The 17061-nt window shown below is 43.2% G+C and overlaps 1 protein-coding gene across 7 annotated transcripts in view; it reads left to right on the top strand.

The window, feature by feature from the left end:
- Window positions 1-2906: 2906 nt before the first annotated feature.
- EFR3A (EFR3 homolog A) overlaps window positions 2907-17061 on the top strand; it is a 189989-nt gene continuing 175834 nt past the window's right edge. For 4 of the 7 annotated variants that reach the window (XM_073330112.2, XM_073330111.2, XM_073330115.2 and 1 more), the window contains exons 1-2: window positions 2919-3083; window positions 15569-15621. In XM_073330112.2, the coding sequence (XP_073186213.1) occupies window positions 15612-15621 (10 nt within the window). In that variant the 5' untranslated portion in view covers window positions 2919-3083; window positions 15569-15611. Of the gene's footprint in view, window positions 3084-15568; window positions 15622-17061 lie in introns of all 7 variants that reach the window. The other 3 variants (XM_073330119.2, XM_073330113.2, XM_073330120.2) reach the window with 3 other exon arrangements.

Raw genomic sequence — 17061 nt, 5'->3', positions numbered from 1 at the left:
GTAATAACTGTCATCCAGTAACAGACTGGATGACAGTTAGTTAGTGACAGACTAACCTAATTCCCTTCTTTGAGAAAATAACTGATATCTTAGATAAGGGATATGCAGTAGAGCTAATATACTTCGACTTCAGTAAAATATTTGACATGGCAGCACATAGAAAAATATTAGTTACATTAGACAAGATGAGGATTAGTACAAGAATGGTAGAATGGATGAGGAACTGGCTAAAGGTGACAAGGCAACGGGTTGTGCTGAAAAGGTGAATTATTGGACTGGAGTGATGTTACTAGTGGAGTTCCTCAAGGATAGCTCTTGGGACCAATCTTATTCAATATTTTATTAATGACCTTGGCACAGAAAGTAGGAGTGTACTATTTGAAATTTTCCAAAGATAAAAAAGTTGGGAGGCATCATCAATGCAGAGGAGGATCAGGATATTATACAGGAAGATCTGGATGAGCTTGAAGACTAGCGTGATGGAAATGTCATGAAATTGAATAGTACAAAGTGTAAAAACAAGAACTTAGGGTCTAATAATAGTAACTTCTGCTACAGGCTGCGGGGGCGGGGGAATCATCAGCTGGAAGCAATAGAGGAGAAAGACATGGATGTGTGTGTCAAGCACAGGATGACTATGAGACACCAAGGTGATGCAGCTGTTGTTAGGAATTTTCTGCCATTTTGTTTTGTTGTTTGTTATCCTCCATGTTGTTTTGCCTTCTTGTTTCTTGGCTTGACACTCTTTTCTTTGTTGCTTATTTTTGATTGGGTAAGCTTAAGGGACTTCTGCCTAGTAACAGAGGCAGAGGCAGGAAATTTGAAGGAAAAGGCAGGAAAATCTGCCTGGCAACAGGAAAGTATATAAGAGTTCCACACAGTGTGCCGGTTGCTATCTGTCCTAGAGGTAGCCTGTGCTCGTTTGTGGTAACATTGAAGAAGAATACACCTACCTGTTCCTGCCATTGAGCGGTTCCGTATCCAATCCAGTGGTGGCTTGCTCTAGTGGTGGCGTGTTCTCCTGAGGCTCCTGGTCCTGGTTCTCAAGGGGTTCCTGGGTTTGCTGATCCCATCTGGTTTTCTGTTGTCTCCTGCTTCCATCAATACAGTGTAATAGAAATATCTATCTTTATTCCTCTGTTATTCATTAAATAAATCCCTTTTGTTTTCTTCCTTAGAGTGAGTAATGTAATTATTGGTATGACCATAGGTGATAGATACTAATTCAGAGTAAACGGGCCTGTCTGGGAGGGGGTCCTTTATAAAGATACCTCCCAAGTTTTCTGGTAACACTGTGAAAAGGTGAATACAATCTTGGGATGTATCAGGCAAGGTTTTTCCAGTAGGGATAGGGAAGTATTCAAGCGATTGTATAGAGCACTGATAAGACGTCATTTGAAATAACATGTACAATTCTGGATACCCATGTTCAAGAAAGATGAATTTGAAGTGAAACGGGTGCAGAGAAGCGCTACTAGGATGACCAAGGGAATGTAGGGCCAGAGGAGACTGGAAGAGCTTGGCTTGTTTAGCCTAGTAAGAAGGCTGAGAATGGACATAATTGCTTATGGGCGGCAGGTATAAGAGGCTTGGGGAGGCTAAGCCACCCCAAACGGGGCAAGAAATGCTGGATGCGGCACACCTCCCTTTGGAGGCATGCTGTCCTGCTGCCTTTACAGCACCACCACCAGAAGCTCCCTAGCAGTGGGGGGCCACCTGCGTTCCACCCAAAGGCCCTGTTCCCGCTCAGCCTCTTATAGAATCAGAATATTCGGGTTGGAAGAGACCTCAGGAGGTCATCTAGTCCGATCCCCTGCTCAAAGCAGGACCAACATCAACTAAATAATCCCAGCCAGGGCTTTGTCAAGCCCGGCCTTAAAAACCTCTAAGGATGGAGATTCCACCACCTATGGTTCCACCTCATATGATTCTATGAAATTCAGGCTACAAATTAGAAGATTTTAACTCTCAGAGGAGTGAGGTTCTAGAACAGCCTCCTAATAGTTGTGGGCGGCAAACAACTTAGTTTTAAGAGTGAGCTAGCCAAATTTATGAGCGCAAATGAATGAGGGGCTGGCTTGTGCTGGTAGGGAGCAGGACTCAGCAGCCTTAAGGGTCATTTCTGATTTATGGTTTATGTGCCTAAAAGCTCATGTGTCCAGGCTTCAGCCGGCCACCCTTAGGCTTCAAGAAGGAATCTCTTGTCACCAAGTCTGTTCAGGTGTTTTTTTTATTTCCTTCCTCTGAAGTACCAGCGATGGCCAGGTCAGGAGATGCGACAGTGGGCAGGATGGGTCAGTGCCCTGAGGTGCCACCGCACAGTGTCTTTTTCAGGTGCGTGGCAGGCCGGTTCTTGCCGACACACTCAGGGTCTGATTGCCACAAGAGGGGCCAGGAAGGGCTTTCCCCCTCAGTCAGATTGGCAGTGAGTGTGGGTTTTCTGCAGGGTCACTGGGCAGGATTAGCTGAGTCTACCTCACTTAATCCCTGACCTGCCATTGCAGGGACTTTGGGCACTGGCGCACCTTGGTCCCTCCCACTGTCTGCCTGGGGCACCTGACGGTGATGGCTGAGGGGGGAAAAGGTCGGAGATGGCCGCATTCAGAGACCATTAGCAACGCCAAGCAGGGGGAGACAGTCCTCAGTGGTAGCAGATGACAGAACGAGGCGTAAGGGTCTCAAGTTGCAGTGGGGGAGGTTTAGGTTGGATATTAGGAAAAACTTTTTCACCTGCTTTGAGCAGGGGGTTGGGCCAGATGACCTCCTGCGGTCCCTTCCAACCCTGATAGTTTATGATTCGCACAGCATGCTGGGATTTGTATGCGTGAGCTGCCCCTTCCACCCGGCTTCCCCCAGTGACCCTCAGCTGCGGCAGGGCTGCCTCTGGGGTTAAGCAGCCTCAGTGCCGGGGTCGCGCCTCGGGGGGTAACCAGGAGACTGGGCCGCGACAGTGACTGCGGAAGGCGAGGAGCCCTCCCCCGAAAGAACTACAACTCCCACAGTGCTCCGCGCGCCAGCAGCCTCAGTAGCCGGGAGGAGCAAAATGGCTGCGGCTAAGCCGAGGAAGAGGAGTCGTGGCTGAGGTGAGTCTGCGAGGGCAAGTGAGCGGCTCCGGGGGAGGGAGAGGAAGCGCGGGAAGGAGGGTGCCCGAGGCGAGAGGCGGCAGCCGGGAAGCGAGGCGAAGCGAAGGCGGTCGGGGTTGTGGCGCCGCACGGAGGCTGGGGCACTTCGCCAACGGTGCCGGCCGGCGCGAGGCGGGGGACTGGCGTCCGAGGCGCCCCCGCGCGCCTGTATCCTGGTGCCTGGGCCCCCCCGGGCCCGCAGTTCCCGCGCTCCTGGTGCCGCGCAGCCAGCTAACCTTCGCGTGGTGTCCGCGCGCCCTGCGCGTCGCTCCGCCGGGCTGGCCCGGAATCGCATCGCAGAGCGCTCCAGGTGTCGCCGAGTGCCCGCCTGGGGCTGTGCTGCAAAGTTTGCCCCGGCCGCCAGCCAGCCAGCCAGCCTCCCGAGCCCTGCTGTGGCTTCACCACGTCAGTGTCCCCTGCAGCGCCTGGGGCCGGGGGGGGGGGGGTCACTCGCTGTGGGAAGGGGCCGCGAACTCATCACGGAACAGCCCCCTGATACTATGTTGTGATGTCAAGTATCAGAGGGGGTTAGCCGCGTTAGTCTGGATCTGTAAAAGCGGCAAAGAGTCCTGTGGCAGGATGAGATAGGCCTGTTAACACCACTATGTCCCTTGGTATTGTAGTGTCTGGAGGCAGGTGTTTCTGTTTTTCGTTGAGTGATATACTGATATGGTATACATACAGGTCTGTCTTGCATAGTATTGACCAAACACCATGATACAAATACTGTAAGCGTGCTGTCAAGCTGTTCAGGGAATCCATTTAGCGCTAACGAATGTCATTTGCTTGTCTGACACTCTTAGGATGATTGTGTCCTGGCAACACATGACAGTGAGGTGTGACAATGCAGATCTGACCTTTGTAGTGTTAGATGAAAGTTACACAGTTTTGTGACTATCCGTGATGATAGCTTTCCATCTCTCTGACAGGCTGGTGTATTATAGAGACCAAACTTGACCTTTGGGGGGAAATTTGTTTATGGTATGATGGACTGCAGTACCGAGCTTGTCTGTTGAAAGACTCTGTAAATAGGCTCTAAAATGTTTACATAAAATTTCACTGAGAAATTACAAATTTGGGGGATTAAAATACTGATTGTAGGGCCATTACACTGGGAGAACTTCACTAAGTGAGACTTTAAATTGCTTTTGAAACACGCTGTTAAATCCTTCATAGGAGGAAAAGACACTCTAAAATGTGCCAAAATGAGTGAGTTGGCAGGTCTATGATTGTTCATTCAGAAAAAACAGTGTTAAAAGTGGGAACTGAAGGTAATTATTTTACAAATAAGACAGCAGTGATTGATTTCTGGTTTCAAATACTGTAATGTTGGAAAATGTTAAATTTCCTTCCCCATTTTCTCCTCTGCTCTCTTACCCCATCCTAGTGTACATATGTCTGTGTGAGTGTAAATATGTATACCTGTATCAAAATTTGGAATTCCATTAGACTGCAATACTAAAACTGCAAAGAGTATGATTGATCTTCTGCTTCAGGTCTAATAAAATGGAATCATTAAGAACATAAGAATAGCCATGCTGGGTCAGACCAATGGTCTATTTAGCAGAGTATCCTGTCTTCTGACAGTGGTCTGTGCCAGGTTCATTCAATGGAATGAATGAACAGGGAGTGGACAAAACAGGGTAATTATTGAGTGATCACTTGTGGTCCAGTCCCAGCTTCTGGCAGTTAGAGGTTTAGGGACACCCAGTGTATCGCGTTGGGTCCCTGACCATCTTGGCTAATAGCCATTGATGGGCCTATCCCCCATGAACTCATCTAAATTTTGTTTTTAACTCAGTTATAGATTTGGCCTTCACAACATCTCCTGGCAATGAGTTCCACAGATGATCTCTATGTTGTGTGAAGAAGTTCTTCCTTATGTTTGTTTTGGACCAGGAATCACACATTGAAATGAATAGGCAGTAGGTTTTTGTGTTACATGAAGGGGTAAATAGCGCTTCCCTATTCATTTTCTCCACACCATTTTTCCCACTAAAATATAGATTTCACTCCAAGCTTGGGGGAGTGGATAAAATGCAGAAGAATCTCACAACAGGTTACTTGTATGTAGTGGGCTAACTATGAAGAAAACTTTCTAACTATAGGACTAGATTACCAAAGTAGATTGTATAATCCCTGTCATTGGAGGTTTTTAAGAACAGGTTAGATAAAGACCTTTCAGAGATGGTATAGATGACCTCTTGAGGTTCCTCACAGCCCTGCATTTCTGTGATTCTATGAAGGAAATTGTTTACATTCCTAACTACAGTGGGTGCTAGTAGGTGTCCACATTAGTAACACTGATGACTTTCAGATTCCCAGATGATTGGTTGGCTGTTGGATCAGAGACCTGTTGTGGAAATAGACTGCCATTGTTCTGGCTCCATAAGCTTTAAAGGAAATGAAAATAAACTGTTTCATGAATTTTGTGCCATGTAACATCTGTATTTTGACATCACTAAAATGGCTAATGTTAGGGGGTTTTCAATAAAAATGTCTATGAATGGGATTATCATAGTTTAGCATAGAAAGCAAAAGTTATGACAGCTGTTCAAAGAATCCTAAGCAATTCCAGTAGCACATTTTGTTCCAAAATGTGTGGTTCCCTCTAATCAACTTATATCATTTTTATGTGATAAAAATACCATTTATGTACTTTAATCAGTGCTTTCAGTTGATTTTATTTTAATATGGTGCTTCTCTACTATTTTATGTTAATAGCTAGATTCTGAGATGGCACTTTCAGAGATGGACTTTACTGAGAGAAATGGAAACTGATGGCTGGCAGATTGAGTATCTTAGAAAGAAAAGGAGTACTTGTGGCACCTTAGAGACTAACCAATTTATTTGAGCATAAGCTTTCGTGAGCTACAGCTCACTTCATCGGATGCATACTGTGGAAACTGCAGAAGACATTTTGTTTCATGGTCTCTGTGTATATAATGTCTTCTGCAGTTTCCACAGTATGCATCCGATGAAGTGAGCTGTAGCTCACGAAAGCTTATGCTCAAATAAATTGGTTAGTCTCTAAGGTGCCACAAGTACTCCATTTCTTTTTGCGAATACAGACTAACATGGCTGTTACTCTGAAACCTGAGTATCTTAGGAGCATCATATCAGGGTGAAATAAGATGATTACCAGTACTATGGCACTTTTAGGCTTTTTTTTTCTTTTTTTTTTCTTTGTGGATGAGCATGTTAGATTTGTGGCTGTCAGTTACATGGGGAAAACTTTCCTTTTTACTCACTTGTTTCATACATTTTATTGCCATGTTTTGTAATGATTGAAGATTTGTTTAAAAACGGGCTTGATCCTTTTCAGTCAGTTTTCTTTTGAATTGATTCTGCAGCATATAAAAGTTGAATTTGTGGTAGTTGCCATGGCAACAGAGTCATAATATTTGTACATATACATCAGTAGTACCTATTGAGGATCTCTGTCTGCTTTACAAAAAAATACATTTAGCCTCACCGATACCCCTGTGTGACACATTATTTCAATATTGCAGATGGGGAACTTGAACAGAGGTGAAAGGCAAAAGGTACAAGTGAACAATAATTTTGAATGCTTCAGTTCTTGGGTGCCCAACCTGAGATGCCTCGTGCCTGATTTTTCAGAGGTACTGAGCACCTATATCATGATCTTTATTTGGGCTTGGGGGCTGTTCATCTCTTCCAAAAAAGAACCCTAGAAATCTCCAGTTGGGAAATCCAAAATTAGTGTCTCCCAAGGCTTGTGAAAGAGCTGTTAATAAAAATACAGATCTCCTGACTCCCATTACTGTACCCTAATCACAATACTGTATTTCCTCCCAGACTCAGGATTGCTACTTTGTTGTGGGCTAAAATAGACTAGTTGGTTAAGGACAGGATAAGAAGTAAGGAAGTATTACTATTCCTCCCCACCGCCAGCGCACACATTTTAAATTGACATAGCAATTTCTAGTTGGCTGATTGGAGGCTGAGCCTAGAGCTATAATTACTGGGCATTGCACTGATTGCTTTACTTCAGCCCAAAGGCTGTATTAATTCTCCTGGAATTTATGGCAACAGGAGGGGAGATTGACTATTGTGAGAATCTGGAATTGTGGAATATGCTATGTGACATTTTTAGCTTGCAAGAGCCCACCTCGCACTAACCTTCTGCTGTAGAGCTCTTTTGGTCTTCCAGGGCATGCTGATCAAAAGACTTTGGACTGCAACAAAGTCAGTGTTTGTGGCTTTCTAGAGTTTGTGTCGCAGCTATTTTCAGGTGGATGGGTCTGCCAGCGCAGACAATAATATTAATTGATTGGAATATTAAATGATATATGTTCTTCGCTATGCATAATGAAAGTCTATACAAATAAATGGTATTGTGGATTTATATCAAGTTTTGTGTGGTTAAAAGCTAAAGAATGGCTTTTCTAACTGCCTTTCCTTCAAATTAAGCCTGGGATCTGAAAGTAAAGCTGTGCTCTTTCTAAGCCACTTACCAGTTTTAGTCACTTGTCAGAATAGAACAGCATTCTGACAGAGCCATAACTCTAAGGATATGTCTACACAGCAACTAGACACCTGTGGCTGGCTTGTGCCAGCAAACTCAGGCTCGTGCCAGCTGACCAAGGCTATGGCTGCAGTGCTGTTTTACTGCTGTGTAGATGGCTGGGCTGCGGCCCAAGCTCTAGGACCCTGCAAGGTGGGGGGGTGTCCTAGATTTCGGGCTTCAGCCTAAGCCTGGTCAGTCTACAGAGAAATGAAACAGTCCCGCAGCCTGAACCCTGCTAACCCGAGTCTGATGGCATGGGCCAGCCGTGAGGTGTGGGTTTTGTGTTTATTTGCTGCGTAGACATCTGAGTAAGACTAATGGTCCATCTAGCCCAGTATCCTGTCTTGTGGCAAAGACCAGTGCCAGGTGCTTCAGAGGGAACGAACAGGATAGTTATCGTGTGATCCATCCCCTGTTGTCCAGTCCCAGCTTCTGGCAGTCAGAGGCTTAGGGACACCCTGAATGTGGGGTTGTGTCCCTGACCTTCTTGTCTAATAGCTATTGATGAACTTATATTCAGGGAACATATGTAATTTTTTTTAATCCAGTTATACTTTTGGCCTTCACAACATCCCCTGACAATAGATTCCACAGGTTGACTGTGTGCTATGTGAAGAAGTACTTCCTTATGTTTGTGATAAATCTGCTGCCTATTTATTTCATTGGGTGATCTCTGGTTCTTGTGTTATGTGACGGGGTAAATAATACTTCCTTATTCACGTTCTCCACACCATTCATGATTTTATAGACCTCTAGCCTATCACCCCTTAATTGTCTCTTTTCCAAGATGAATAGTCCTAGGCTTTTTAATCTCTCCTCATGTGGAAGCTGTTCCATACCCTTAGTCATTTTTGTTGCCCTTCTCTGTACCTTTTCCATTTCTAATGCATTTTTTTTAAGATGTGGTGACCAGAATTGCATGTGGTATTCAAGGTGTGGGCATACCATGGATATATATAGTGCCATTATGATATTTTCAGTATTGTCTATCCCTTTCCTAATGGTTCCTGACATTCTTAGCTTTTTTGACTGCTGCTGTATGTTGGGCAGATGTTTACAGAGAACTATGCACAATGACTCCAAGATCTCTTTCTTGAGTAGTAACAGCTAATTTAGACCCCATCAGTTTGTATGTATAGTTGGGATTATGTTTTCTGATGTGCATTACTTTGAACTTATCAACATTGCATTTCATCTGCCATTTTGTTGCCCAGTCACCCAGTTTTGGGAGATCCCTTTCTAACTCTTCCCAGTCAGCTTTGGCATTAACGATCTGAAATAATTTTGTATCGTCTGCAAACTTTGCCATCTCACTGTTTACCTCTTTTTCCAGATCATTTATGATTATGTTGAATAGCATTGGTCCCAGTACAGATCCTTGGAGGACACTGCTATTTACCTAATTCCACTGTGAAAACTGACCATTTATTCCTACCTTTATTTCCGGTCTTAACCAGTTACTGATTCGTGAAAGGACCTTCCCTCTTATTCCATTACTTCTTATTTTGCTTAAGAGCCTTTGTTGAGGGACCTTGTCAAGGCTTTCTGAAAGTTCAAGTATGCTGTATTGACTGGATTACCCTTGTCCACATACTCTCCAAGAATTCTAGTAGATTGGTGTCAGAGTAACAGCCGTGTTAGTCTGTATTCGCAAAAAGAAAAGGAGTACTTGTGGCACCTTGGAGACTAACCAATTTATTTGAGCATAAGCTTTCGTGAGCTACAGCTCACTTCATCGGATGCATGATTTCCCTTCACAAAAGCTGGGTTAACTCTTCCTCAACATATCGGGTTGATGTGTGTGTCTGATAATTCTGTACTATATTTTCAACCAGTTTACCTGATACTGAAGATAGCTTACTGGCCTGTAATTGCGAGGATACTCTTTAGTATCTTTTAAAAATCAGCATTACGTTCTCTATCTTTCGGTCATCTGATACAGATGCTGATTGAAACAATAGGTTACACACCATATTTAGTAGTTGTGTACGTTCATATTTGAGTTCCTTCAGAACTCTTAGGGGAATACCATATGGTCCTGGTGACTTACTACTGTTTAATTTATCAGTTTATTCCAAAACCACCTCTATTGACCTCTCAGTATGGCACAGTTCTTCCGATTTCTCACAAGGCGTTTTGTAGGAAAGTTCCCAGTTCTGGCTCAATCCTGAGGCTCTAGAGATCTCTGTGGTGGCCCAGTGGTCAGTGCCACATAGAGTCAAGATGTGCACCTCTTCATGCACCAATGGGGAATTTGAGAGCATGGTGTGCTGGGGTGGTTTTTGTCCAATTTGATGACATGACCAAAGAGCATGCAATGCTGCTTTTGAATATAATGAGCGATTGAAAGAAGGCATCTCTCAGCAAGATTGTAATGTTTTGCATAAAGTCAGACCACTTTATGTTCAGGATTTAGTGTTACCAGTGCATATGGAAAGTCTCTAGCCACTCAAAATCTGCCTATAAGAGAGTCCAGGTTTCTAATCCATACAGCAGTACAGGTAATACGCAGGTTTGATCGATCCAGAACTTTGTCTCAGCTTAAAGATATTTCTGCATCTGTAAGTGAGACGTGAACTTCATGCAGGAAGTGAGAAGACATCTTTGTCAGAGAATGTCCGGTTTGCTTTGGCCATCTGAATTTTGCTTTCAGCCTAGGTAGATGACAGTTTTGAACCAACTCTTCACAAGGTATTGTGGTGGCCCAGCTCCAAGGTTCTGAACCTTGGTCTTCTGGCATGTGACGTTCAACCCCATAGTGGGGGTAGCCTTCCGGAAACCTTGGAGGGTGGGACTGAAATTCTATGACTTCTCCCCAAGCAAGGCTACTTCATCCGTGTTGTGTGTGTTGGTGAACATTTCTTACCGATGTTGATTCTGATATGAGGAGCCCCAAGTCCGAATATCCAATCAATAGCTTGACAGAAAGTGCCAGGGTGAGAGTGCAACTCTATCTCACACCCAAAGTTGTGTAGAAATGCAGCGAAAGCTGTTAACCAGCATGACTTTCACACAGGTACTGGTGTGAAGACCATGCGCCAGATTTAGCAGAATCAAAAGCCAAGTTGATGTCAATATATGACACGTGAAGTGGGTAGTTAAATTCTTGGTACAGATCAGCCAGAGGGTAATGACAGTGTCCATTGTTGACCTCTGTCAAGGAGTATCTGCATCCTACCAAGCAGAACATGAGCAAACACCTTTCAAGGGACTGACAACCATGAAATTGGCCTGAAGTTCCCATACTCAGTGCGAGATCCTTTGCCCTTGTACAGGGATACTATGATATGATTATTCCATTCTGTTGGTACTTCGCCAGATGCCCACACTTTGAAGAATATTTGTTGCAGGCTGTTGCTCACTGCTTCCAAAGCATCTTTGAGCAGGTCTGGGGGAATGTCAGGTCCAACAGTGCATCCACTCTGTAACTTCGGAATGGCCTTTCGTACTTCCTCAAGTGACCGAGGGATCAGTGGTTTCAGAGTGGTAGCCGTGTTAGTCTGTATCAGCAAAAAGAATGAGGAGTACTTGTGGCACTAACAAATTTATTTGAGCATAAGCTTTCGTGGGCTAAAGCCCCCTTCATCGGATACATGCAGTGGGAAATACAGTAGGAAGATAGATATATATACACACACACACACACACCATGAAAAAATGGGTGTTGCCATACACACTATAACGAGATTGATCAATTAAGGTGAGCTATTATCAGCAGGAGGAAAAAAAACTTTTGCAGTGATCATCAGGATTGCCCGTTTCCAACAGTAGACAAGAAGGTGTGAGTAACAGTAGGGGGGGGGAATAAGCATGGGGAAATATTTAGGGATCAGTGTTTGTCCTTGGGTCTTCAGCCTTATGGTTTGCCATGTCACATAGCTCTGGACAGTTGTCAGTGGCATAATGTGCTTTCCATCTATCCAGGACCTTGTCCATCAATGACCAGGGAAAGCTAGCCAGTTTTGTGATGTAGATGCTGGAAGGTTATTTATGGCTGCCAGCTAGGTGCCTGGTGACTGTAGGCAGGATGCAGATTGTTGAACTTTAGGCCATTCTCTGCCTCGTCGTCCAGGGAGTTGTTGTAAATTTCAATCATGTTTTGCCATAGCTTGGAAAATGCCTTTCAGCCTTCACTCCCTCTCCCCTCTCCTCCCCTAAGAGCTGAGTACCTAAAGTTCACACTGCATTTGTTGCACATTAGCTCTTTGGGGCAGGAGACCTGTCTTACATTTATGTAAAGCACCTAGTACACACTGGAGCAGTATATAAATAATGACATATAAAAGAACTACAATAAAAGAATATTAAGGTTGCTTAGTCAAGCACTCAAAGATTAAAAAATGCCAGAATTAAGGTTGCCCATGCAAACGTAATTCAGTCCCATGTGCGTATGTGTTAGGATATAACTTTTAGTTAAATATTCAATATTTTTTCCATAGGACCCCTGCCTCATTCTGTGAGTTCCAGCAAGTTAGTTGCTGAAAGAAGGGAGGCTTTCCTGTGCTCTCAGCTCTGATAATCAGAGCTACAGCAGCCCCCAGCAACTGCGGGGAAAGTTTTGCTCAGCCTCTGCAGTCTTGGGAAGAAACGGGCTTAGTTGCTTCATGGGGATTGTGCATGTGTGGTCTGGGTAGCATCTGGGAACTGTTTCAGCATGCAGCACTACTAGTGCACATGGAATCTTCAGAGAATTTAGTTGCTGGGTTCTAACAAATCTTTACTGTAAGTTTCAGAAGGTTATAAGTTGGTCAAATTTGGGCCCACTGTTTATTATTTTTATTACTGGAGTGCTAGGAGCCCTAATTTTGGGCCAGTACCACAAAGCACTAGGAGCTGTACAAACAGAACAAAACAACAGTCCTTTCCCTGAAACACTTACAGACTAAAAAGACCAGACAGACAGGGAAGGCGTACGACACACAAGCAGAGTGTACAATCTGGTGGCAGCAAATATATTAGTTCCACAGTTTTTATTTTCTCTCTCTGGTGGGTTTAGTTAGGAGGGGATAAGCTAAAGGGCAGAGAGAAAGGACATTGAAGAGAAGGAGGATGAGGGAACAGAAGGGGAGAAGAGTGTAAGTGGAGGGTTCCCAGGTGTCTGGTTTTCGACTGGAATGCCCAGTCAAAAAGGGACCCTGGTGGCTCCAGTTGGCACTGCCGACTGGGCCATTAAAAGTCCAGTCAGTGGTGCAGCGGGGGCCCAGGGCTAAGGCAGGCACCCTGCCTGCCCTAGCTGCACGCAGCTCCCAGAAGCAGCCATCAGGTCCTTGCGGCCCCATGGCGCATGGGTGGCCAGGGAGGCTCTGCACGCTTTCCCTACCCTGAGTGCCAGCTCCTCAGCTCCCATTGGCTGGGAGCTGCGGGGGAGGCGCGTGAGGGCAGTGTGTGGAGCCTTCCTGGCCGCCCATGCACCAAGGGGCCAGAAGGACCTGGCAGCTGCTTCCTGGGAGCCATGGTAAGTGCTGCCGGGACGCCCCCCTCCCCCAACCCCCTGCCCCCAGCCTGGAGTCCCCTCCCACGCCCAAACTTCCTTCTGGAGCCTGTATCCTGCACCACCTCAACCCCCAGCCCTGAGCCGCCTCCTGCATCCCAAACCCTCATCCCTGGCTCCACCCCAGAGCCTGCAACCCCAGCTGGAGTCTCCTGCACCCTGAACCCCTTATTTCGGTCCCTACCCAGAGCCTGCACCCCCAGCCCAGTGAAAAAGAGTGAGGGTGGGGAAGAGCAAGCGACCGGGGGGGGGGGGGGGGGGAATGGAGCAAGTTGGGGAGGGGCCTCAGAAGGGGCAGGGTAGGGGTGTTCAGTTTTGTGCAGGTAGAAAGCTGGCAACCCTGGTAACATAAAGTGAAGAGACTGAGGAAGGGGGAGGTTTGGAGCACACAGCCAGTCAGCACAGAGAAAGTCCAGTCAGAGTCTCTGGCTAGCTCCTCTTTGCAGCTTTCCGATCCCTGTGGACTTGGGAGAAAAGGCACACCCCTCACACCAAGGTGACTCCCTCTTAGATTTCTACTGCCTGTTCTAAAGCATGGGGGTGCTAAAACTTCTCAGTGGAAAGGTTGTAAAAAAAAATTATGTGGGAAAAATTTTTCTTAAGCTTGTTCTCAGAAACAGTTAAACTGTTTCAGCACAAAATTTTCAAAAACTTCAGCATTAGGCTCACACCTGGTATGAAAAACTTCAGCCTGAACAATTGAGGTTTGGCAAATTTATAAGCTTTCGAAAATAGGGTCTTATAATAGGAAGTGTCAGGCAACTGAAATTATATTTGTCTCTACCTTCTACCTATAATGTTTCACTGGCAAAGTGTATTGTGTCCCCATTCATTGCGGTTGTCAAAAATTCAACACTCATAAACATCAGGCTCTTTTAATTAAAACCTTGTTAAGGCTGCTCAATTGTGTACTACAAATGCACCCTTAATGAAGCCAGAAAATATCTGTTCTCTCTAATCCCTGAGTCAAATTTTCAACCAAAGTTGTTAATTCATCTTTATTATACAAACATGCACCACCCACAATACACATGCTTTCCCCCTCCACAAAAAATAAAAGCTTTAACTTTGTCCTTGTGGAGAGGCATACTTTTCAAACATGATAGATTGACTTAAATCACTGATTTTAATCAGCAAGCACTAAACCTTGATTTAAAAAATTGATTTTAATCCTATTTTGTATTTGAGAGGTTCATTCTCCTTGGTTGTTATAACCGTTAAAACATGTTGATTTGCAACTAAATGTAGTTTTATTAAATTTGGTACTTCTTTTTGCTTACCAGAGGATACTGTCAAGGTTCCTCCCCCACTCTGAACTCTAGGGTACAGATGTGGGGACCTGCATGAAAAACCTCCTAAGCTTATCTTTACTAGCTTAGGTCAAAACTTCCCCAAGGTACAAAATATTCCGCCCTTTGTCCTTGGATTGGCCGCTACCACCACCAAATTAATACTGGTTACTGGGGAAGAGCTGTTTGGACACGTCTTTCCCCCCAAAATACTTCCCAAAACCTTGTACCCCACTTCCTGGGAAATGTTGGATAAAAAGTCTCACCAATTTGCATAGGTGACCACAGACCCAAACCCTTGGATCTGAGAACAATGAAAAAGCATTCAGTTTTCTTACAAGAAGACTTTTAATAAAAATAGAAGTAAATAGAAATAAAGAAATCCCCCCTGTAAAATCAGGATGGTAGATACCTTACAGAGTAATTAGATTCAAAACATAGAGAGCCCCTCTAGGCAAAACCTTAAGTTACAAAAAAGATGGACAGAAATAGTTATTCTATTCAGCACAGTTCTTTTCTCAGCCATTTAAAGAAATCATACCTAGCTAGATTACTTACTAAAAGTTCTAAGACTCCATTTCTGGTCTATCGCTGGCAAAGACAGAATATATACAGACACACAGACCCTTTGTTTCTCTCCCTCCTCCCAGCTTTTGAAAGTATCTTGTCTCCTCATTGGTCATTTTGGTCAGGTGCCAGTGAGGTTACCTTTAGCTTCTTAACCCTTTACAGGTGAGAGGCGCTTTCCACTGGCCGGGAGGGATTTCAAAGGGGTTTACCCTTCCCTTTATATTTATGACAGTACTCTAAACAATAATATAGCTCAACATTCATGTAGTCAGATTACTAATTTTTGTTTTTTATGATGTTAGAAAATGATGTATTATTATTATTATTATTAGATGGTTTTTTACTTGTGAATTGTCAAGCTGCATTTGGATGGAAATTGGAATTCAATTAAATGTACAAAAATGGCTTTGTAAAAAATTTTTTAGTTTCATAAAACTGCCTTCAATGTGCTGTATACATAAGGAAAAATTTATCAAAGCATGTTTTGCATTTGAAATTAATACATTAAACCAATGTACATAATGTCTTGACTTCTTACTCAAATTATATTTTTATTTTCTTATAGCTTATTTCATCTTGCAAAACTGAAGACAAATTCCTGGCTAACAATGCCTGGTAGTAAGTATTACAACCTTTAGTTATATTGAAAAAATGTTTAAGGATATCATGTTGTGTATTAAATATTGCTTAATTGGGGTAGGGGGAACCCAAGTGAAATAAGGGAACTAATAATGCAGGTATTATCTTTTTAGTTTAAAATGGAATTGGATTTGCTCAAGACCGTGTGATTGGCCATACATTCATGTACCAATACATATCTGTTGAGAACATTTTAAAAATGAAATCTCATATATAAGGTTGGCAACTTCTTGTTAACTGCTCAGTGATCATAAAATCTTCATAGTTGTAAAATTGTTCATCATAAAATTATGGTGAATTTAGTACGTGACTGAAAGTATGTGGTGGGGCAAAACAAAAGTTACAAAAGAAGCTGTGGTACTCCAGTGCAATCCTACCCACAAAGTATTTTAAAATAGTAAGTAATACAGTATAGTAAATAGAATGAATAGTTAACTTATAAAATGATAGGTCTAATACTTAATATATAAAAATACAGCTAACATTTTGACAGAAGCATCTTTAAGATTCAAAAAGATCATGTATCTTGAGGAAGAAAAACCTCATGTATATAAAAGCTTCAGGCTGGGGAAGGAAATGAACCCACCACACAATTAATACCAAGTAAAGTAACTTATCTCAAAAAAAAACAACCCCAAACAAACCAAAAAACCCCCCCAAAAAGTAGTATTTATAATAAGTGAATTTCTCTTTCATAATGACTGAGAGTCTTCAAAAACAAAAACCAGGATTGTTGAAAATATAGATATACTGTTTTGAATATGGATTTTACAGATGTCTGGATTGATCAGGAAACATTAATCTAATTTGTGTTTTAGGTTGCTTGTCATCTCAGAAATCCATGAATCAAAATATGTGCTATATGTTAGGAGCTAAATCTGTTGGGTATTTTGCTATTTAGTTACTACTTGCTACTTACTGTAAAATATTTTTGGGGTATTTTGTTGTGTTACAGTGTCACAGCTTTTTGTAAATTGCTGTTCTGTAGGTGAAGCAGCATTTGGATGTTTGCTGTTTGGGCCCTCGTGATTATGAAATACCTTTCTATAAATATTTTTGCATTTTTTCCCGGCATCATGGAATAAAGAAATAGAACAATCTCCTTCATTTAAGTATAGGGAGAGCTCTTGTAAAGAGAACATGTTATGTAGAATGCAGAGTAGGTGTTGTATGTCAACAATTTTTAATAGCTTGCATGTTGCCAAAATGGATATTAAATTATAGTTGAATTCACTTTTGAGGTTGCTGGCATAGTGTTCTTATTTCTTTTTTTATTGAGAATGCTTCAGTGAAGATGTCAAGAGAAATAGCCTAATAGAAGAAATGTAAATTTAATTTTTTCCTCTATCTTTATCAGAAATATTTTCCCCAGGTCTGGCAAACTGAGTGGTGACATAATAGAAATGCTATTCCTTTTCT

Source organism: Lepidochelys kempii, chromosome 2 (assembly GCF_965140285.1).
Source record: "Lepidochelys kempii isolate rLepKem1 chromosome 2, rLepKem1.hap1, whole genome shotgun sequence".
Taxonomy (NCBI): domain Eukaryota; kingdom Metazoa; phylum Chordata; order Testudines; family Cheloniidae; genus Lepidochelys; species Lepidochelys kempii.
Note: the sequence above shows the minus strand (reverse complement) of the source record. Positions and strands in the feature narration are given on the sequence as shown.